The sequence below is a fragment of the Myiozetetes cayanensis genome, unplaced genomic scaffold, assembly GCF_022539395.1.
Source record: "Myiozetetes cayanensis isolate MyiCay16 unplaced genomic scaffold, myiCay2020 scf3, whole genome shotgun sequence".
NCBI classification, from domain to species: domain Eukaryota; kingdom Metazoa; phylum Chordata; class Aves; order Passeriformes; family Tyrannidae; genus Myiozetetes; species Myiozetetes cayanensis.
In genome coordinates this window covers 30,400,836-30,424,897 of record NW_026087521.1, presented here as the reverse complement: position 1 = coordinate 30,424,897, position 24,062 = coordinate 30,400,836, and the positions used below count along the sequence as shown (strand labels likewise).

The 24,062-nt window shown below is 40.2% G+C and overlaps 1 protein-coding gene and 1 long non-coding RNA gene across 4 annotated transcripts in view; one reads left to right on the top strand and one right to left on the bottom strand.

The window, feature by feature from the left end:
• The window catches only part of ARID2 (AT-rich interaction domain 2), a 103,321-nt gene extending 95,417 nt beyond the window's left edge, over nucleotides 1–7,904 (bottom strand). Inside the window, exons 1-3 of the mRNA XM_050324892.1 lie at nucleotides 7,238–7,904; nucleotides 6,984–7,077; nucleotides 5,757–5,854 (exon numbers count right to left, since the gene is read on the bottom strand). Of these exons, the coding sequence (XP_050180849.1) occupies nucleotides 5,757–5,854; nucleotides 6,984–7,077; nucleotides 7,238–7,329 (284 nt within the window). The 5' untranslated portion in view covers nucleotides 7,330–7,904. The remainder of the gene's footprint in view (nucleotides 1–5,756; nucleotides 5,855–6,983; nucleotides 7,078–7,237) is intronic.
• Nucleotides 7,905–8,357: 453 nt separating this feature from the next.
• Nucleotides 8,358–24,062, top strand: part of LOC126645243 (uncharacterized) — a 41,153-nt gene continuing 25,448 nt past the window's right edge. Inside the window, exons 1-2 of one of the 3 annotated variants that reach the window (XR_007630100.1) lie at nucleotides 8,358–8,726; nucleotides 8,859–8,979. This is a non-coding gene — a long non-coding RNA (uncharacterized LOC126645243). Of the gene's footprint in view, nucleotides 8,727–8,858; nucleotides 9,040–9,545; nucleotides 9,795–10,656; nucleotides 11,599–24,062 lie in introns of those variants that run through there. The other 2 variants (XR_007630102.1, XR_007630101.1) reach the window with 2 other exon arrangements.

The following is a 24,062-nucleotide window of genomic DNA, read 5'->3' as shown; positions in this document are numbered from 1 at the left end:
AGAATGGCCTTAAATATCTGACTGAAACATGCATTACAACTTTTGTCTTGAGGAAGGAAAAATAAAATTTTAAGAAGAAATCATAAAAATGTCATCCATGTTTTTGTTTCCTGTCTTTGCAATGACTGGAGGATTTGGGACAAAATTAAGTAACAGATTCCACAGGTGAAGTCTGTAGCTATGCAAGATGAAAGCCTTCATTATGGCATTATTCAAGAATGGACAAAACCTGTAACGTCATCTGGTCCCTTTCTCTGCCAGTCCTGGCTCATTATCTGTAGCACATGTATTAGTTCCTGGCTAGGCCAGTGCTGAATGACCTGTGGTGTGGGGTTCCCCCCTACCTGGCATACTATGCGTACTAGAAGGTATTCAGGTACATCTTGGGGGGTTTTGTGCTGCTGTGTTTCTGTTCTGAACTTTCTCCTTCGGTTTCATCTCAGCTTACACATTAACACAACCTTTTATTTTACTTAAAAATATATTCCTTTTAAGTATTTAGACCGTTCAAAATACTTGGAAGATATAATTTCTCCTTCTCAAGCAAAATGTTAATTTAGCCAAGCAAAATGTATTTATTTAGTAAATTAGTTTTTTTAAAATTCAGTCAGTCCCCTCAGCCTTCTTAATATTTTGCTGCTCTTCTCTACATTTCTGTTAAGTTGCCCCACCTGTTGCAAAGACTCCGAAGTAAAACAGTACTCCAAGCACAGTTCCTTCCATAATCTTATACAGAAATCCACCTCCCACTTGTTCAATGCCTCTCTGGATGCAACCTAAACTCATTCTGAATTTTACAAAGTCTATATATCATCTTGCAAATTGGGGCCTGTCCTTCCTGTCAGAAGCATGCTCAAATCCCTTTCATATGAAAGGGAGTTGGGTTCACACAACTGACAGGATTATCAGGCCCATGGTATCACTCCTATCCCTTTTTCAGCAATACTGCTTTCCAGGTTATTCCCTCACAATGAATACCTGTTTTGGATTACGGTCCCTCAATTGTTTTAGCTTGCATTTTCCAAACTAAATCTCATTTGTATTTTCCAACAATGTACCTAATTTCTTTGGATAACCTTTTCTTTTTTGCCCTAACTTGTGTTTAACTCTTCTCGCTCTCACTGTCTGCTAATACTGCAAGTGTACTATTCATCTTCTCATGAAGTTAAGCAATGTAGACACTAAATAAGCCTAAAATGACTAAAATTGTATCACTACGTGCATATGTAAGCACTGATGTTACTCTCTTAGCACCTAAAACTGCTGTGACTCACCAAATCTATTCTTTATACTTAGTTCTATTTTTTGTTTATGTTCCTTCAACCATTTTTCATTCAGATAACCATCCATATACATAAATAATCTGTTAACATGATATGTTGAGATGTATTTTAATTTTAGAAAATATGTAAAATATTACTATAGCTACAACTTTCTCTTCATTTACTGGGGCCTTGAACCTGCAATCAGATCTGGTAAACAAGACAATCCTGTACTTCTCCATACCCAGTGATCTGTGTGCAGATGCTGTTGCAGTATCAGATCCTAATTTTAAACACTGAGCAAGAATAACAAAGAAAACTCTCTTAAAGTAATTTCTGCTTGGAAAATTCCAGGCTTATTATTGTTTCCCTGATATTTCTGCCACTATTTTAAACTAAGAACAGAATCCCTTTTTTCTAGTTCTTGAGCTCATGCTTTTTCTTCCCCCTTTATTTTTTTTACAAAATCAGTACTATTATTTAATTTTTTAGTGGCATCTTAAAGATCATATTACTTATATATATCTTCAGATCTTTCAGAACCCCCTCTATTTGTCATCAGTAACTACTTCATTCATATGGTTCTGATTTTTAACTGCTCAGTTTTTCATCCTACTATATATGGAATTTCAGGAAATTCAGCATAATGGCTTGCCTTAATAACTTCATACAACTTCTCATTTACGCACTGACCTCTTTCCTTTGTACTTCCCCTTATCTCCCAATACTTAAAACAGCAAATTCTTATTCACCTTAACTAGTATTAACTAATTTCTGCTGCCTTTGCCAGAAGCTTACAATACACACACACTGCCCACCTTTCACTTCTCTTCAGTACTAAGACTTACACTTACTTTACAGCTAATTCTTTCACATCATTTATCTTAATGCACATAAATACTTTAAAAAACAAACTAATTTCTAATTCAGTTACATATATTCCGTTTACACATTTAACTCTACAAGGTCTCTCCCCAAGAATAGATGAAGACCCACAGCAAATATAAATGTATCGCTTACACTCATATGAAAACCAACAGAACCTTATACTAACACAAGGTCACATCAGCTCAATTCTTTGTAGGACTGTAACCTAATCAACCATTAACATAAAAAACAAGCTATATTCCATGTTAGCCTTCTTTTACCTACTGTATGTTTACTAACAAAAACATAAAAGCAGGCCCACATTCTGATGTTTACATTTATGACCCCATACTAAAATATTTTCATTACCATTATAAAATAATCTTTAGAGAAGCATTTGGAAAATGCTTTACTAATTCACCTCAATTGAGATGAAACATCTAATTTGCACTACATCCAATGGAATCACAGTCTCTGACACTGTAAAGACTTACAGAACTACATTAACAACTACAGTTCTATCAATGGTTATCGGCACTGTGGCTTTTGACTGCTCACTATGAACCACAGTGCATAAATTACTTCACCTGTCAGGCAGCTCAAAGCAACACAGGCACTAAGTTTGAATGGTTCACTTTCCCTATTATAAATAACTTTTTTCAGTGAGAGAAAAGGAAGAGCAGTGCAAGGGAGAAGGGGTAGATAAGATTGGCTATCATATATTCAACTATCACCAATCATAAAGCCTATCGGAATTACATTAGAAGTTTAAACAATTCTCCTCTTTAATGGAGCCTACTATACATTCCTAGAGACACACAGCAAAATTCCACAACAGTCAAAATGGAAATTATTTAAACAGAAAAAAACCACTTCCCAACTGCCTAAAAAAAACCCAACAACTGTTTTGCAAAATGTTCAGTTTGATCAAGCCAACAGGACTACTGACCTCACACAAATAATTCAACTTTCTCAACTGTTTACATAGTAATTTTAAGCAAAAATGACAGCATTATTAGAGGTAACACAGCATAATTAGCAAGTGACCCATGTAGCTTGAGATCTCGTTTCAGTGAACCCATTATGCCAGAAGTTTCATAGAAAGAAGCAACTTTAATGACAAACCATCCCAAATCCAAATCTGCAAACTAATTCATGTAGGTGCATACCACTGAATTCCTCCGAATTCAACAGGGTCCCATCTGCCAAGTAGATTCCTCACTTTACAGTACATATGCACACAACTGGACAAAAATTGATACAGAAGTTGATAGGTCTCAATTTGACTTTGTTTGCAAAGTCATCACAGTAGTGAGGCCAAGATTATAGTCATACTTGAGGTTCACGAGGAACACTTTTTTTCTAAGGGTAATTGCTCAGCACTTCAAAAACTGCAGTAGAAAATCCAGCCCTGTAAGAAACCTCAGGTTATGTTCTTCAACACAGACAGATCTAGACCCTTGTAACAAATTTACCATTAAGGCATTTTTTGTTTCCCTAGAACCAGATACCAATCCCCTTAAACCTTCTAGGTTAAAGCTAAACAAATGTTAACCTAGCAGAGAGACATGCACATACAGTCCTACTACTGCACATGAAAGGAGGTGAACTCAGCTGGGAAACAGTTGACATCCAACTTAGATTATGTGAGAAGCAACAGTGAGCAAAGCAGCAATTCAGAAGAAACAAAACCAAACAAAAACCAAAACCACCACTAAAAACCAGTCCACCCCAAAACCAACAACCTTGATAGCTTATTTGAGAATAGCCTAAGTAAATCATAGAGATTATGGTAAGACATTTTTAAAGATTCTTCATCTTAACCATTTACCAACTTCTTGTCCTAAATTCCAAATAAGGAAAAGCCCTTTCAATTATTTGTATTTATATATTTTTTCCACTGTATTTCAAATAATGTCAATATCAGCATGCCAATAATAAAAATAACATTTTTGTATGTCTGATTCTAGTTTAAAAATATCTTAATAAAAAATTAATAGTTATTAGAAGACTAAATTAACATTAATTGTGTTAACTGTCCCAGCATATAAAAGTTCCCAAAATAAGATGAAAACAAAAATGACAATCTTCTTCTGCAAAAAGTTATGTTGTTCCAATATTTATAATATATAGAAACATAAAGGAAAGGGTAAACAAAACAAAAAAAAAATCAAAAAACTATAATTTTGCAAATTACATGTAAAATCTAGTCAAGAAACAGACTATGTGGTCCAACAGGAAAATTCAAAAAGGAAATAATTGCTTTCTATGATCTGACAAATCTTCAGCAACACTACCTTAATACTATGGGGGGTGGGGGGATTAAAAAAACAACAGGGAAGGACATCCTAAAGCAAGCTTCCCACTTAATTCCTAGGCCTAGGCCTGCTACCAATCATAAACTTTACTAAAAATATTAACAGTAATTTCTTAATCTGGATCTTAAAGCAATCATGTCACCACCAAAAAAAAAAAAAAAAAAGGAAAAATTCAGTAACTACAAATATCTGACTAAGGTTTTTTAGACATCACTGTAACTCAATAACTGCTCCACTCTGCTATGAACTCTACAGCTTCAAGCTGGAAGTCAATCTAGGACAACCAATAGAAAGTGCACCTGTACAATTACTGCATTTCCTAATTCAGAAGGCCCAACTAAGAACAGATAAAGCCTGTGTGTACTCAGCTCACCAAAACAGAAATCCAGAAGTCCATGCATCTTTTGTACATATTGCACACCTATATTATAATTAATTTCAATGAAAAAATATCATATTTACAATGCAAAACCAGAAAATTACATTCCTTAACCAATGTTCACAAAACTCCCTTCTAAATGAAATACAGATCTCTACATACAGCATCTAAAATAATTAGATACACAATCATTTAAAAATCTTTCCCCCAAAAAATAATCACCAAAACTTAATAAAAAATGTATTCTTAAAAAGTAATCTAGTAACTGAATAGTACCACAGACAGTAACTTAAAATATAAAATATGAACTCCATGCTACACTGAAAAATAATCTGTATCACAAAAAAATACCTGTGTCATTTCAAGGAATGCAATCTTATTTTTAAAACCTGCAGAAATTTATTTTTCAAGTAATAAAAAATTACTTAGCTCTTTGTACTCTAAAATAAAAAATACACGCTGCTAGTAATTGATAACAATATAATTTATCCAAAGCAGTTTACCTTCCTGCAGATGCATTTTCATTTAATATCTGACCCCACTAAATAGTAAACAAGTTTACACATACCAACACCTTTCAGTGCTCAGAGAATTAACCTAAGTTTCTATAACTACAACATGATTTCTTAGTAACAGTCCTTTAGTATCGTCATTCTAAAACAATAAAAAAAAAAATGTCTCTGACACATATTGTTTGTATACTTGGGACCCCTTCAAAGTTTAACGCTTACAGATACAAAATCAAAATAACTAAGAAACTGAATCACCTTTAACTGATCATTGCACCAGACCAGTAGGGAATTTCAAGTTCCTTCTGCTTTATTTTATAGCATTTTTTAAGAGCAGGGATATTTTTATTATTGCACACACTGAAAACCAAATATAATCCCACACTCAAAAATACTACTGCAACAGCTTGATAGCACTCACCGCAAGTAATACTGTTTTAAAGCGAAGGCAGCGTTAGAACAACTTCTGGGAAAGTTAAACTCCTCTACAATTTCTCCCCACTGATTCTTCTCTGATACCTGTCAAAAACAACACACAGGCCGAGATACACAACGTACACGAAAACATGTTGCTGACAGCGAACATCACAAAAAAACACATGCTGCAATGAAGCAAATAGATAAATATATAAAAATAAATAAGCACAAACGTATATGGGATTTAGGATCATGTATTTTACTGACAGTCGGTAGTATTCACCCTTCGGGAATAATCCTGCTTCTCACGGGTCTTTTAATACATTTATTTTTTAATATACACATAGTTTTCTTCTGGGGGGACGGCCGGGAAGGCTAGTATTGTTTTGGGGTTTGTTTGTTTTTGTTTTTACTGCCTGGACAATAACCAATCGGGAGTCCCTCTGTCGCCCCCTTTTAAATCCTAACGCGGTCCGTTAAAAACCCAAAGAAGTTTAAAATAATGCTGGGAAGTGCTTGCGGGGGCGCCCCCTGGGCTGCGGGGCGCGGGGGCGCCGGCCCGGGGGGTCCCCCCAACAGAGATTCACAGACACAGAGAGGCCTTTCTTTTGAGGCCTACATTTCTGTCCCCAGCCTTGAAGCCTAAAGATGGCTATTTGATTACACACCGTCTTGGGTGCCCCTTTTGTTATTTTTCTCCGGGAAGGGCTCGGAGGGCAGCGCCCGGCCCCCCCCGGCTGCGAGGATCGTTCCCTAGCCCATGCTCCGTGCCGATTATCGATGTTAAACATGCCCGCTAATTTTGAGTTGCACTAAAACTGCACTCAGACTCTCTCTCCTCTCTGTCTTTCCCTATGCGAGAGAGAGAGAGACACGCACAGAGCTGCCACCACAGCCGAAAGAAGCCTCCTTTCGCCGCCCGCAGCTCCCTGCTCCCCCCTCGCGTTGCCGCGGGCAGGGGGGCAGGGGCGAGGGGGTCCAGCGGAGGCGGGGGAGGCAGGAGCGGGGTGTGCGCTGTACCCCCGGGTCCCCGTTCATCGCTCCGCCGACAAGGCCGAGCCACCAACCTGCCTGTCTGCTAGCTTCCTCCTTCCACCCCCCACCTTCTATAACCGGCTTTAAATAGGACGGTTCCCGGCCACCCCGGCTCCCCCCGCCACCCCCGGGGGTCAGAGGAGACTTTTGGGAAGAGGTTAGTGGGAGGGAAACCCAAATTAAAACTTCCACTCACCTTCCCAAATCCGCCTAAAGTGGTGACTCTGGTATAGAGAGCGTGAAGATCCAGCTCCTTCCCACCCACCACGGGGATCTTCTTAAAAGGAGACCTGCCAAAGGAGATACACACAAAACACCACAACTTGTCAGCTCTGCCCCCTTTTCTCCCCTCGCTAGGGCTGCCGTGTCCTTCAGGGAAGGGGCTGGAAGTTGGATCTGGTCGGTTTAAAAGCCTCCCCCCCTCCCGTTCCATCTCCCCATTTTCCTCACCCTCTGCTGTGGTGAAACTGCCGCAGCTCGTCCAGGAAAGCGAGTCCCTTTCTCCGCTGGTCTGCGTGGTTTTTACCCGTCGAATTTGCCATTTTTGTAATAAAAAAGGTTCTCGTAAAAAAAAAAAAAATCCAATTTAAAAAAAAAACGGCCGACAACAACAACAACAATCCCCGGCTCCTCCTTGTCTTTAAGAGACCCAGGTGCCCGTGCTCGGCCGGGGATCAGCCATGGAGAGGGGCTTGTTTAAAAAAAAGTTTAAAAGGAATAAGGGAGCCCCGAGAGTGTGGTAATTGCGAGTCCTGTCTCCACACAACACACGGGCGAAGAGGCAGGGAGGGAGAGGGGCACCTCTCAGTAAATTCCTCCTCCCGCGGCTGCTGCCTCTCTCAGCACCACAAACCCAGCCGATCCAGCCTGCACATGAGACTCAACATGGTGCTGCTGGATCACACAATGAATTGGGTTACTGTTGTGGTGGGGCGGGGGGGGAGCCGGAGTGAGGTATTGACAGTGTGTGTGTGTTACAGCCGCGGCTCCATGCGATCTCCCTCCCTCGCTCGCTCGCTCCCTCGCTCGCTCCCTTACACACACACACTGTACAGCTACGGCGGCGGCGGCGGTGGCGGCGGCAGCGGGATTCACTTCTCTTCTCGCTCAGACAAAAAGATCTGAGGCCGCCGTGCTTCTGCCTGGACGAGAGCGCGACACAGCGGGCTCCGGAGGCCGCTGCCGGTACTGCAGAAGGCAGCTCCAAAGGCAAAAGCCAGCACAGCCCCAGCAAGCAGTTCCTGGCGGGGAACAATAGGCTCCTCTCGCCGCTAAGGGCTCATCTGCAATGTGCCGCAAACTTCACACAAAGCCAGGCGGAAAGAGGCGAGGGAGAGGGAGAAGAGGGAGGAAAAAAACGGCTACTACCGGCTGTTGTGGGGCGCGGGGCCGGTGCGGGGCCCTCCCGTGCCAGGCTCGCGCCGACCGGCCTCCCTCCGCTGGCTGCCGGCTGGAGGGGGGAGGGAAGGGGGGGGGGCGGGAAAGGTGGATTTGGAAAGCGGGGCCGAATTTTTTAATTGGACTAAACCCAACGCCCTGAGTTCAAGGGGAGAGAAAACAACAACCGAAGGGGGCACTGGTGGATGTAGACTTTCAGAAAACTTTCCGACTCCCCCGGACCGAGGTGTTTCCAAGGGCAGGAAGTCGCCCCGGATGGCACGGCGGGGGCGGGGGGGGGAGCAGCAGGAACCCCTCATTTTGAGGCGTGAGGGCTTAAAAACTCCCTAAAGGAGTATACCGAGCGTTTCCCCGAGCAGGGGGTGCCCTGAAGAGGCTTGCCAGCAGGGGCCTGAGCTGTGGCTCACTCCATAAATATTTTTTTTCCTTCTTTCTCCTGGAGATACTACGGCCTGTAATCAAAGTGTCTCAGGACTGCTGTATGCAATCTAAGCCGCCCATATATTTCTGTGCATTGACGAATGGAACACGCAGTACAAAAGTAATGGAGGGGAAGATCTTGGCCCCCACCCTGGATGGGCAGTAGCCCCCAGTGGCGCTGCAGGCCGCTTACCCTCTGCCTGTGGTGTGCGCAGTGTTTGTAAACATTCATCTCCTGACGTGCTTTCCACAGGGGAGCCCAGGGAAAGACCTACACGACAACCATGGTGAAGCTTGGTGCCACCCGGAGTAAACAGGAGCAATAAAGGGCTGATGGTGTAAAGGGTGTCTTCAATCAAACCTTTGCTCCTCGGGTAAGCAAGCAGTACCCAGGTGGGCATTTGTCCTTCCCTGGCACGCAAACAGAGCCACAGGTGAGTGCTTGCTCCAGTTTAAGAGACTCTGAAGGAATATTTGCCTCTCAAAACCAGTACATTGAAATTCAAGGCCAGATTGGGCCTACAGGATAGGGGTTTTTTTAAGCAGAACTCATTAAAGTCAGTAAGGAGCTGTGTTTTAAAATCAATGGCACGTTATGGCCCCCAGTGAATACTTAAAGAAGGAAAACTATAGTTCCTTTTTACTCTAACTACTAACTTCAGAAAATAAAACTTTTTTTTTCAAAGAATATTTTTTCCATTGGACTTCAGTGCTGTTGCAGCTTGAATATAGAGACAGATACAGTAAGATGCTTCATAAGATTGCTTCTGGGTTCATAGGTTTTTTTTTTTGGGGGGCGAGAAATACCTCTGTTTCAAAATAATACTCCGTATTGCAAGTTGTTCTATTTGGATGGAGTGGTGGTGTGTGCATTTCAGAGTATGAAATGCATAGTGTCTTATTCACTGTAGCATTAACAGTTCCCCCCCCCCCTTCTTCTAAAATTAGACCTACAGCAGATCCTGGTCTGCAGCTCCTGTCTCTGACACTCTCAGCTTCTGCTATTTCAGCACCAAAGCCAGGATAATACAAATGAGAGAGATTTAAAACAAGCGATTGGGGGGGCTACCCTGCTCTTTCAGACATACACAGCTAAATCTCCCTTCAAGAGGGACGTGTTTCTTAATCATGCCTTAAAAATTCCGTAAAAGCAGGGGGTCTCCCCTCCGCTGAGGGGCGGTCGGCACAGGTGAGTCACTGCTCGCCCGGGTGCTCTGTGAGGAGAGCGGGAAGAGGGGAGCACAGGCAAGTTGCGTAGCAGGACTAGGTGGGTTTCTATGCTAAGTACAGCAATTGCGCACGGTCCCTTACGTAACTGTCAGCTGGGGATTCCCTAGACGGGGTCACTTTATTCAACCATTACACACACCCCGGCCGCCTCTCCGGCGCGCCTGGGCTGCCGCGGCAGCCGCCACTGATGCTGCGGCTGCTGCAGGGAGCACGGCAGCTCCTCACAAAATGGCGGCGCCCATGGAAGCGGCAGCCCCATTTTGTGCCCGGCAGAGCCTGTCAACAAACGCCGACTTGGCCGCGGCTGAGGAACAGAAGGCGGCGGCTCGTTCGCGTTACGGAGCGCGGAGGGAGGAGAGCGGAGGATTTCACCGCCCTCCCGCCGCCGAGAGGAGACTCTCTATCGAGCGCGCGCGTTGGGGGAGGGAGAAGAGGGAGGTGAAGGGGGACGCGAGCAGCGAGCGAGTCAGAGGCTGCGTTATCCCAGCACGGAGCTGCCGGAGCTGCGGCGCGGGGGAGGGGAAGGCGAAGGCCGAGGCAGGCGGCCTTGGCGCTGCCCTCGCTGGGGCCGGGCGCCCGGAGATCCGGGGGCTGCGGAGATCCGGGGGCTGCGGGAGCGGCGGGCGGCCCCGGAGCGGACCGCAGCCCGGGACCGTCCGTGCGGGGAGCACTGCACTACGCTCCGCTCCCGCTCTGCACGGCCGGACGGGGCCGTGCCTGTCGGATTCCGGCGAACCTGTAATAAGTGACAGGACGATCGAGCTCCTTGTGTAGCTAACTAGGTCACTGGTAGCACTTAATTACTGTTTGTTTCATTTTAGTGCGTGCCTTATGAATAAACCGGCTATTAGGCTGATGCTTCAAGTAACACTATCCAGCACCAAGGTACAAAATGTCTGTATTGGACTCTGATCTTGTGATGCCATCTTGGTAATAATTACTGTTGTACATTAACGATGTCTTGGTTCTTATAGCTTGGTTATTCGACTTATAACTGAAACAGGTGGAAAACCCTGGTGTGAGGTTGTGAAGATGATTCTAGTATTACACAACAGGTTTTGTTGGGTTTTTTTGTTGATGAGGGCTCTCCTCTTTTTTGAGGTAGAGAAAGGGTTTGTGCATTAAGACTTTTTTCTGGTTTGTCTTAATATGCATGCTTTTTAATGGTATTAAATAAAGGAGATGACCTATTTCTGGTGGAAATGGTAATTTTTAAGTTTACCAAAATTACCTTGATATTAGGGGTTTATGAAACACCTTGTTGCATATTAAAGAGTCAGAGATTAAACGTAGGGGAAAAGGGAAAAAATCTTTAAGGGAAAAATGTTTAGGGAAAAAATCCTTTTATTGATTTCTGTATAGTACTTTTCAATGCTATTTGAGTTTATTTAAGTTGTAAAATAAAACCTGTAGTATTATACACTGTTTATAAATACTATCATACACAATGAATTTTGGTGTGTAAGTGTTGTGTTGGGGAAGTCTTGCAGACAGGCAGGTCCAGTAACTGAATTGTAACTATTTGGTTCTGGTTAGGTGAGGGGTTTTTTGTCTGTCTATTGGTAGAGGTTTTTTAAGTATAGCTGTGCTGAGTGAACGTTGTGTTCTAGGAGCTGTATCCTGTGTTGCAGTTTCAATTTTTTTTTCTTGAATCTTTCATACTTAATTTTGTGCTTAATACCTATTTGCCATATTGCTGCTCTACAGAGAGCAGGACACAATTGCTGTTGTCACTGTGCCACTAACTCTGCATTTGCTTTCTGGTGGGTGAAATATTCTTGCTAATTTCCATTTTCTTTTGTGCTTGTGCTGCTCTTGAATTGTGGCAACATTATATTTTGATTAGAGAAACTAGTATCACTAGCTGTATGCTACTTATATTAAACAGTAAATGGTAAATCATTAGAAACTGAAATTAATTTTATCTGTATGTATGTGCAAGTGCTGTATATGTGTTTTTTGAAAATACAGCCTATTAGATGGAGTAGAGAATCCAGTAAATTTACTCTCAAGACTGCAGACAGCGTAAAATATAGGTGCAATCTGAAAATAAACACAAGAATTACAGGATGAACATCTGGTAGAGAAGAAAGGGTCAGAAAGCCACATTTGGCAAATTTGAGTGACAATCAGTTCAACTGTATTTAATAGAAAATGTTAAGGTGATGGAGTTAATAGTATATGCTGGGCTAAAGACTTCACTGTTTGGATAGCTTGCTGTGACAAATGTACACTTCAACAAGGGGCATTTACTGAGCTAGGTATTAGTCCTACTTCTTGTTACTGAATAATATTTTAAAATTCGTCATTATGTTTTACTGTGCTAGCATCTTTTAAAGATACTGCTACCTAGTGTAGACCATATGTGACTAATCTTCAATGGTACACTCTTAAATGATGAATGAAAGGTCTTACGCATGAAAGTAAATGCTAAACAGCACAGCAAAGGTGGGAAAATGGGTGTACAGTATTTTAGGCTATTTCTGCACACTTGCAAACAATTTTTACTACAGTTACTTGAAATTAAATATTCCAGAAGGCTTGGCCTAGATAATACTTAAAAATAAAATAAAATTAAAAATGCTCTTACATTGAAGAGAACCAGCTTCTTAAGTTGTTTATTTAAAAGACTTATGACACTTCCCTCCTAAATCTTCCAACATGTTGTGCACCTTCCTCATTTCAACTTTGTGGTATTACTACTTAGGAAATAAAACAGAAGGAAAATTGGGCTACATAAACAATGTTGAAAATAACCAAGTAAATTGATTAAACACTTTTTAAAATATTATCTGTAATTATTGTCATTTTCTAATACTTGCTGTTCTTCACAAAGGTCCAGCTTTTGGAGCCATTGAATTTTATGGTCATCTAAACTTCAAATTGAAAACACTTCAAATATGAGGGTTTTTCAGTTGTGCACTGAAGTATGGAACACAAAGCAGGAAAACCCTAAATGCAGCTGAAAGAGAAGTAAAAATAAATACATAAATGCACTCCCACTTGATTTCAAAACTGCAGTGCTTTTGAAATCCTGATTCTTTACTAGGTCTTGACTCTTGTGTTCTGAACACTCTGGGTTGGCAATACTTCAGAAGTAAGTTTAGGAAGATTACCAAATTCATATCCTTTTCTCGCTGGCAAAAAGTATTTGCTGTTTTAAGTTATAATGTAATGGAGATTAGGGCTTCAATGGCAGAAAATATTTTGGTGTTGTAACAAGCATTGGTCTGTAGCACAACAGTCATGAATTTCCTGACAGCAAATGGGTACAAGTTTTTTACAAAGAAAAAAATAAATTTGCACTTAGTAAATTACCTGTTTCAAACATTACTTTGTTATTACCTCTGTGTTTGAGTGATCTGGTAGATGGCACACTTCCCCCTGCCACTATAGCTGTACACTGTTCCCCGAAATAGCAATAGTGTGATTCATGTTTCTGGTTGAATGTGTGAAAGTTTAATTGAGATGCAAAACTCAGAGAGTTCTTCTGAATGTTAAAAAGGAACCATGCTCAGAAATAAAGAAACGATCAGGTTAAATTTGGCTCAGACTTGAAGGCTTTTTGTAGAGTAAGAGTTATGGTGCCACACGTGGATGGGGAAGGTCCAGTTAACTTAAAGCAAAACCAAGGCTAGTAACTTCAAAATATTTGTTAGAAGTGAAATCCTACTAGTAGGTGAAATCCTACTAGTAGGTGAAATCCTACTAGTAGGGGAGTTCTCAGTATTGCAGATTCGCCAGCAATGTTTGCTTGTCGAGTATTACTGTCTCATTTTTCTATTTTTACCGATTCAACTGACAGTCAACAGTAGCTAAAATTATGTAGAAATTTCTCTTGAGTGAGCAGTTGCCTTACCTAGCTTTTATATAAGCAGAAACGAAAAGGGAAGTAGTTTGTGCAACTGTGAATGTGTGGACAGACAATACATGTGACAGTTTATGCATTTCAGTGTAATCTGAACTGCAAAAGCACTTCTGAAAACTTAAGTAGTAAATAAAAGAAATACTAATCAATAACACTGAAACTAGGCAGTCTATTAAAATCAAGAACTTAAAGCAGAGAGAACCCACAGATGCACTTTGAAAGGAGAAAATTTGTTGTTGTTTAATTATAATTCTCAGTGTGTCTGTTGATCTGCCTAATCTGGAGATTTGGCCTTAAAGACTGCTGATAGATAGGTGGCATCATATTGAATGCTGTTGTACTGCCCAAATAAAAGGAAGTATTTTTACTATTAGACTAACTGAAAAAAAAAAAGCCCTCAATATTATTGCATTGGTTCAGTGCTGATGGGACACCTAACTTGAAAATCGCACTTAAAACATAAGACTTAGGCTTTTAGCTACAGTGTCTAACATAATTGAGAAAAAAGCTAATGAGAAACAGTTTTTGAAGTTGTTTACATTAAAAGGGCTATCAAATGTAGTCGAGTATCAGTTCCTGTTGCTTGCAGTAACATGATAGCATTTGAAGCTCTTTGGGGAATCTATGACTGTTAATCTCCAGATGTTATAAAAATGTTTATTAGTCTGGGCTTGCTACTATTTCTGCATTTTGAGCCTTAATATAAGATCTCTCTTACCAGGATCTTGTTGCAAACTCTCCTTGAAAGCAATGTAAGTTGCTTAGGAAAAGGTAGCAGAAACGGAGTGCATATATGCTCCTGTATCTTCTATCAGTTCTTGATGCTGGAGTTTCTGAGGCTCCCAGGGTCCCTACATTGAAGAGCAGTCGATGTCCAGAGCTGGGTTAGTATCTCGTTCTGAGCCGAGGTGCTCATAATGTGGTTTAGAGCAGAGTGAGAATAGTCCCCTAACCCTTTAACGAGAGGCAAAAGTGCAGTGTGGGGGTATTTGGGGGTAGCTGTGTTCAAATGTGTTACGCAAGCTGGTCTACTTAGCCTTGTCCTTATCTAGCTTGTGTGCAGAGTGGGGAAACTGCAGGCTTAGGGAGAGGTCTCTTCCCTCCATGAAGACTCAATAGCATGTATTGAAGAACAGTGAGAACCTCAAAGAATCCTTGCAGTCTTGCTGAGGAAGAAAAAAGGGAGATGAAAGGAAATGTAGACTTAATCAAGGGAGGAAAAATCTGATAATTTTGAGTGGAGCAGCTCCTGTGGGTGCTTTCAGCAGTGTCACAGGTGACTTCAGATACAGATCTCCTTAGTTACAGTTACCATACAGTTTGTTTCCATATTTTTCTGATTTGGGAATATTTAGTCCTGCAGCTATTCACGCTTGATTTGTAGTCTTTATTGTTCTAAATATTTTATTCCAATTTATTGAACACAAACTTCCAGTGACTTACGTGCTGTGCCACAGACTGTGTGTACTAAGTTCCCCAGCATAAACAACAGTGCCCTAAGCTTACAGTGTGGTCTTTCAGAATAAAGCTGCTTCTTGTCCTGTTTCATCCTTCACCATGTTCCTCTAGTGTTACTTTGCAAAGTCAAAATAGATTATTTTTTTATTTATTGTTACAGGTTTGGCTAGATTTACAAGACAATAAAAGTAAAGTAAGTGTATCTGTGAATGAAACTCTTTGAATAATTGTGTTTCATCTGTTACCTCCATTTTAGTAAGTCCAGGCTCATTCTTCCCTTTGCTTTAGGAAAATTAAATAATGTCACAGTTTTTCCTTTAGATTGGTTGCTAAGCTATTACAGGACCCGCATGGTGCTCCATTGGAATTATTTGCACTTAGAACTTCTGAAAATGGAGGTGTGTGTCCTTAATCCAGGTGTTTGTGTCATGTTTGCAGTACTATACAGAAATTGTAGTACATATTTGATAGTGCAAATTTCCCCATGACATTTAAGTATTGTGCTAAGGAATCATCTTCTTTTGCCAAAATATGCCAATTAAACTTTCAAAGACGTTTGTTTTTTGTTTTTGTTTTTTTTTTGTCCTGTTTGGGTAACTAACTGCAACCAAGTTCATATCAGGATCAATTTACTTATTTGTAGAAGAAAATACATGGACATTCAATTTATTATTTTTTTATCTGCCAAAGAGTTCTTGACCTTTAAATGAAAGTTTATTCGTAGTTTTTGTCTGCAACTGAACATAAAAGTATATATATAATTACATACAAACTTAACATATATAAAAGTTAAGGCTGAAGAATTCAGTGCTCATTGGTTAAGTTTTCCATCTGTGTGACATCATGTATGTGTATTATGACAGTCCTTAATTATATGATCGCTTTTTGCAATGCATGATCCTTCAGTTTGAGGTGGAAACTGCTCACAGAATTAAAAAGATAGAAAAGTTATGCCTCTGTATCTGTGTTAAATGTTTATCTGAATACAGATTTTTTTTTTTTTTGCTTTTCTCACAGGCTTTCTTAGAATAATCATTAGGAGAGTATCCAAATGCTCACGCTAATGAGTTCCCAAAAATTCTGAGATAGTAGCATTATCATCACTGTAATGCTGAGAAAGCTAAGGCACTGAGCATTTCAATAAAAGAATGGCTGATAAATTGGGTTGGTTTTCATTTAATCAAAGCACAGTTTCAGTGAATGTAATGTACAGGTTACTTGAGGGTGGAGGTCGTTCAACAATAGGAGTGCTAGCTATAACTTTAGAGCTGTGTTAAATTCAGTGATAGGCTTTTCATGAACTGTGGGTACATGCTGTGGTCCTGTCTGCATTATTAGGGCTTTCCTAGTGCAAGATTGCTGGGATGCTCTGTTCTTCAGAAAACTTGCAGTGATGAAAATGCATGATTATGGTAGGTGCTCCTGGATATTTCTGCATTTAGTTTCCAGAGGCTTGGATTTGGAACTCAGAAAATGAGAAACACTTTGTTAGAGGCCACCAGTTCGATGCAAGAAACTCGCTGCTCTGTGTAAATCCCTGATAAAGACAGAAATAGTAGTGGTGTGTACCCAAAAGCATGCATTTGCTGTAGGCCCCCAACATCCCCCATCCCACCCTCCCCCCGAGGCTGCTGCTGGCTCTTGGTGTGGGCCTGGGTGCCAGAAGAGGGAGCACGGAGCACAGTGGAGCCCCAGCCTGAATTGTAGTTCCTGCTGCTGCCTCAGATAGAAGGAACTTTGCAAGGACCAACCTGCAGCATTGCTGGCACCACAAAATTGTCAGAAAACCCAGCTTCTAGTTCTTAATATATTTTTTATTATTATTATTTTTTGCTGTGCATGTGCAGCTTGAAATTCAAAAACTTATTGCTTTATTATGTTGTTCAATAGTAAAACTGGCCAAAAGGCATGCCCCTGATTCAAAGGCTACTCTCACACTAAATTTCAAATTCTTTTCTCAAAGGAAAGGCCTTTTCAAGTACATTAAGAGGGGGTTTTCTGTCCATGAGTAAAAATGGGAGGTTTTTTCTCCCTCAGTTTCACACTTGCATTCTTTTTGGAAATTTCTTTTGAAAACATCAGCTTGAGGCAAACACGTGGCCTAGAAAACTTCAAGTAGTTTTAAGGTCATAAAAAGCAGCGTATCTTCAATTGAGATGTCTTGGAATCTGAATCCCTATCGAATTCCAATCCCGAAAACATATCCTTGTAGCTGTTTGGCTCTGTTTGCATTTATAGGCATTATATGCAATGTGATTGCAAAATACCTGTACACTGGGCTGAAATACAGAAAGTCAGCTATCCTGTAAAAAGCTTAGCTCATTCCAGTATCATGCTAATTACTCAGAATAACGCTGCCCAATACAGAGACGGTATGTGAAAGGAAGGTAGCAAGTCCTGTACTTCTAATGCAGGTAGTAAAAAATATACCTTACACTGGTGATTCTGAGTTCTGGATTCCTCAGAAGGGTTTAGGGCTCTGAGTAGCTGAAGCAATTGTGTCGTGAGTAGTATGTGAACTGTATCCCTTTGCCAGGCAGAGCTGTGATCACCACATTTAGTCCTAACTGTTGTTGCAGGATCGTAGTGGAAGACTGGAACAGTTTTGTCAAGTAGCTGGATGTCCTGGGAGAATTCCCAAAGGATTACTTAGTTTGTTAATCACTGCTCAAGAGGTTCTGCTAGCTTCATTGCTAACAAAGGCTTAGCTTAGGAAGTACTGTCTGTCTTTTTATTACTATTTATTTGTTTAATTTTTAAGAAAGGTCTGCCTGATGAATGGCTACTGAGCGTAATGTTAAGGGTTTTTTTTGTTCTCACTGTGGTACTTCTGGCCTCAGTTAGATCTGAGAGTCATAGAAGAGCTTTACACAGCTGTTTGCTTCGTTTCTCTTTACCTTCTCCCCATCTCATTGTCACAAAATGTTTGGGACGTGTCTTGTAATTAGGACATGGAGGGCTACTCCATGGTTACATACTTCTCACTTAAGGGAGGGGAGAACACAAAAAGCCTCCAAGCAAAAGCATAACAAAAAAAACCCTATAGTTGTGGGAGAGGGAAGAGTTTCCAGTTCCAGTATATGATCTTCATAAGCATAGTTACTGTAGAATTGAGAGAGTATTAGGCTTGAAGTTATAGTATTGTTTAGTAAAAAAATTCTTCATTAAATACTCCACTAGGCATTTGCATGATATACTGAACATTAGTGGTAGAGAAGAGTCATCAAAGGTTTGCTTTTTGGTGCTCTTCTGATCCCAGGGAAAGTGCAGAAAAGAAGACTTGCTTTTTCTTTGTTCTTGATGGTTTCAATGGCCAGTTGTGGTTCCTGGATATGGAGGTTGGTGAAGCTGACTCCTGCTGTATTGCCTGCAGGTGGTTCAGTGCCAGCTGGAGAAAACTGGCACTTTTCAAACAAATTATTGAAGCAGCTTCACTAATCTTTGACATCTTTTCATGGAAAGTAAGGGGATACAATGTGTGCAAATTTTTGAAGGAAAAATTGTCAGGATTTTATGTGGCCTTCTAGGTAGTCCAACAGATCTTCCCCTGCCTTGGTAGATGACAAAACTAGCATAAGACATACTCTGTGCGGTCACTGGCCTTTTAAAAAGCTGTCTTGCACATTGAAGCACCACAGCTCTCTAGCGGTTTTAAAACGGGTATCCTGTCTGATGAAGGAGTTTCTCTTGGGCTTCTCACCTTTGTCCAGTGCCACACCAGAGTACTCTGCACTGAATGTTAGGAAAAAATTTTAAAATTAGCTAAAGCAATAAAGCCACCAATGACCGAACACATTTTGGGTTAATTTGTTATTGCCTTAGTAAACCTTGCTGATCTTAAATACAGAGTAGGAAAAAATATTAAAACCCACAGCTTTGTAAATGGAAATGAAGTTATGGGAAATTTAACATTTTGAAAGGAAGTAGTAAATAGGCATGTGCAAGAGCCTGGGTGTGGCAGGAGAGGCCACTGCAGGCCAGCTATCTCCTATGGCACATTTTGAGCACAAACTATCGAATGCAGAACTGTACCAGCCTCACTGTGTGCACTGTGCTTTGTGCTGGTGCCCTCCACCTATCAGCCAGAGAACAGGAGCTCTTCTAGTCACAGCTCCTAGACCTTCTTCCAGGACCTGATCTCAACTAGCTAAAAAGAGTTTGTATCCACATGTATGTCTTTGGAACTGGAGACCAGGAGTTGAGGGTCATTTCCCCAAAAATGTTGGATCATCTCTCAAAACTAGAGTATTACTATACTGTGTAATGTTTTATGGATGTTAAAGTAGTCAAGATTTAAGTACTGATAAACAGCTTTATCATATTTCATTCACGTCAGAATTACTTGGACAAAACTGCTGCCAATTTACTTACATGGTAAGTAAAGATAATTGCAAAGAAACTCACCAGCTGAGTTCATATTCTGCAGCAGTGTTACCAGGTAATTTTTAGTAAGGGTTTACTTTAAAATACTTCATACATATCTTAATCTCTAAAAAATGACTCTTCAGCGTTTTTGTAAATGTGGAAGAGACAAACATGAAAATATGATTTTTTTCTGTCTCAATAGAGGATACAAGGTACAGTTTGAATGTATATACATCTATAGTGTTTGATCCCAGAATTTAGCCATGCTAAGCTCTTCCTCATGCTCTGTGATACACCACTTACTTAGACAAGAAAGAAGAGTGTGTGTAGATGAGATGGCAGAATTGCAAGTGATGGGACTTGTTACTCCTTTGCACATCAGTCGTTTCTTAAAGTACACTGTAATTTCAGTACAACTTAGCAGTTTTGCTATATTGTTTTTTGTTATATTGGTTTAAAAACTTTTTCTACTTTGCAGTGGTTATTTTACTTACAGACATGAACAATAAAGTTTTTTTGTTTGAACTTCTGTCAGCCTAATTGTAATGAAAGGAGAAATACAAGCTATGCAAACAGATTTTATTGAAGTATAAAAACAGAGCCAGCAGTTTACACAATCTACAGAAATAACATGTCATTACCACAAACTAGCTACTACAGGAAGTAACTCTTGGGTTGTGTGCCAGATTATGTATTAAGACTCTGCTTACTAAAAGTTACTTGGGCACAAATATTCCCTGTAGTTTAAGAGCCCCTTAAACCTTTAGGGAAGAAAAATCTTAACAGACAACTCCTGTCTCTTTCACTGGACAAGTTTTGATGTAAAAGCTCACATCTCAAAATGTGAAATATTATATCACTAAGGATGCAGTTGTTTTATGGGATCAGGCATGAACACATATATGCACAGGATCCATATCTCCTATGGACCAGCATGGGTCTCCTGTTTTGTTATAGGAACAACTGAGATTTTGGGCAAATCCCTGATGCAGGTAAACCTGCAGGTAAATAATTCACATAATGATATCACTAACCTAATGCAGTAGTTGATTTACCAAGCTAGTAGCTCATGAATTTTTCACAGTCTGACTAACTAGTTTCTGAATTTTAGTAATAGCTTCATCATGCAGCAGAATGGCTTTCCATATTTATGCACTAAATACTCAAAACTGAGGGCAATTCTGGAACTACTCCTAATGGTCAGGTAACAGTAAGTTATTCCACAGTTTGTTTAAGATAGCTTAAACTGCTACTGCTTCCAAAAAGAAGCGTATCATCCACCTTCATCCTCTTCTTCCTTCCTCTTGGCATTAGCATTTCACACACCTGTACTGCAACACAGATGAACGTTAATTCAGCTGAAAATTTACGAGGCAAAGAAGTTACCTTTTAAAAGCACTTGTTACCTGGGAGGACTCATTGCATGAAGGGCAGCGTCAGTGCAAGAGACATAGAAATAAGAGTCAGAGAACAGCAGGACTCCTTCTATTCCATGTTCAAAGGCTCCAGCATCCACACCATTCAGGTACCAACAGCAGGACAGAACGTTGTCCCTCTTATTCTCACTGATGAGGGAGTAGAAGAAACCTGAAGTCAAGGCAGTTAGGTACTGCTACCTGTTCCCTGTTACTCTTTAAAACGATGATGAAGTAGTGGCTCTTCTGACAAATATTTCCTCTAGTTTGCTTAGTCCACTTGCCACAGGCATTTTGAAAGGGGTGCACCTGGCTAAATAGTTAACTCTGCTCTTTATTTCTTTTTCAGGGCAGGTGGGGTACAACTGTCATCTTGTGGTGGTTTGAAGAAAACAGAAATAGAAAACTTAACTTTCATTTTACATGAAACATGACTGTGTGGGATAGACAGATGATACAAAAATTAGTTAGAAAGGGCATTTTGGCTGATAACAACCCTGTTATATTTTCCTTCTGTTGCAAACTTTCAGCCTGTGTGTCCCAAAACTTTGCACTGCATCCAAAGACCTAAAATTTAGAGTGCGCAGGCCTTGAGGATGGAGGGAACTTGAGCCTCAATATCCATAAAGAGAGCCTACTGGATATTTTCAAGACTGAGATTTGGAAGTAAGTTTCAATCCTCAACTCATAGAAGAATCCTCACCTCAGAGAAGAATCTAATATAGAACCTTTTGGACCGTGGCATATCTATATTTAGATTTTCTATACTTGTATACTCCTCTACCCCCCATTTTTCTGTGGACAAGTTTTAAAATAAATGCATAGATGAAGTAGATTCCACATCTAAAGTCTTGCAAATGTGGGGTATTGCAGGAGTGGCTGTGTTTCCTGCATGTTTTCATGTAGATGAGAGAGAAACAGAGGACATATACCACAGGCTTGATTTTAGTAAGATGAATGTTTTCAGTCAACATTAAATCTGAATGCTGAATTTCCAAAACACTACCTTGTCCACTGCTGCTCTTCCCTAGACACATTCTAATTTCTAGTAAATCTCATCCATTTTAACCTTCTTTTTATCTTCCACTTCCTTAACCTCCTCTCAGCAACACTTTGGTATTGGACCTACAGCACATCAATCTGGAGATTCATGACTCCCCCATAAGTATGGAGAGGAATATGAAATTGCAGTTAATTCCAAATTATAATTTTGTGTTACAAACAATAAAGTTAAGCAACTGAAAAAGAAGTACAGACTTTTAACTACTGATTTTCAATTAGAAACCCTCCCCTTTCCCATGTCGATCATACCAACCTATGCTATGCTTTAGAAAAATGGGGAAAGGGAGCTCTTTTAACAGCACACCCTGGATGCCATCATTCCAGTGATGGAAAAGGGTTGGGACGGAGCCCAGAATAGTGCAGCATCACCACCCTCACCACCTCCTCTTTTTCAACAGCTAGTGGCTTGGTTTCTGCAGAATGATGTGTTCATCATGTGTAAGAATCCCAGTACAGGTATGACCCTTGATTTTTTTGAAAGCCTTGTGAGGCTCCAGAAGGACAAGTCAAATGCCCTCTGCATATAAGCTAAGAAGAAATGTTGTACAGTTTAGACCTTGGGACAAGCTCAGAGTAGTCAAAGTTAAGTAAATTCATGTTCTTCAGTGAAAAATCTTATTTTTTCACAGTAAAAAAGAATCATAAAAAAGAATCACATAAAAAAGAATCTGTGTTTATTATATGAGCCAGAGCAGAGGATATGGAAAGCTGGGAATGGAAATGAAGAAACAAGATAACTTATTTTCTCCTCTTTTTAAAAGAAAAATTTCAGATTTTAGGTGCAAGTCCATACTCTTCCAGCCCAGTTGTGCCTCTCATCCAACTAAGAAATACTATATAAAGCACTTACTGTTATGATAGAATTTCTCTTTCATTTTACTGCAGTTTCCTTCTAAACCAGGCCTTAGTTCAGCATTTCATGTAAAATCAAAGAAGCCACGTGTTTCAGTACTGCCATGACTGAACTGGGAGGGCAGCACCACATTTTTTTTTAACTGTAGCCATTGATGCCTCACATGCAGTTGACATCCATTAAAGTTTTTCATTTCACTTAAAATGCTGAAAATCCTTTGCAATTATTTATCTTTTCTCCAAATAGCTACTTGAAGTTTTATCTCTTTATAATGGTAGAAAAAAAATCAGAAACAGCTAATTATTAAATATGGAGACATTAAACATGATTCTTCAACTGACACCAAACCATGTTTTCACACTGTGTTTTCCTATTTCAAGTGAACTTTCCTATAATCTAAAAGCATCTCTTAACCTTATATTTGTGAAATCATCAATAACATTATGGGATTATTCATGTATAAAATTGTGTATGGAGATAACTGAAGGACCTTGGCTTAAAAATGCAAATGCTTTCTGGCAGAGACTCTCTTATCTACAGGACCTACAATTCCCGATAAAATGTGACATATTGGTTGGGGAATCTAAGTGCTGAAAAAAAAACAACCTAATTTTTCTATTTATGAGAATAGGCTTAAAGTGGTTAAACTTGTCCAAGAGAAAAATCAGAATTTTTGAATGGCCCATTCCATGAACCTTCATGAACCTCTTCAGTGGCAGAGGGCCATACACAGACTGTATTCCAGCTTCTTACTACAAAGCCCAAATTTGGTATCCTTTAATATTCATGGTAAAATATTTGTTGATGAAAAGAACAAAGGGAACATTCTTGAAAAGCAACTCATCTTCCAAAAGAGTGGGGTTTCTAGCCTGAAGGAAAAGGAAAATCTGAGCCCTGCTGAAAAAAGTATAATCTAAGCTGCATAGTGTCTAACTTGTAGGTGAAGAACTTTGAACATCCTGCCCCAGACATTCCTGAAGCTTGGCTGTGATGCTTGAAAAAGCTGTATAGTAGTCAATCTGCAGTAGAATCTGCAGTTTTAAGTTAGATGTGTAACCTGCGTTGTGCAGACAGGATAATTGCCCTGGAACAGGAACTGCAAAACTCAGAAGTGAGTAGTGAAAAAATTCTTGTGCAGAAGAGGGCCTTGGAGCTGTTTCAAGTAGAGGTACTGCTGTCTGCAGATACCTGTTTTACTTGGGACTT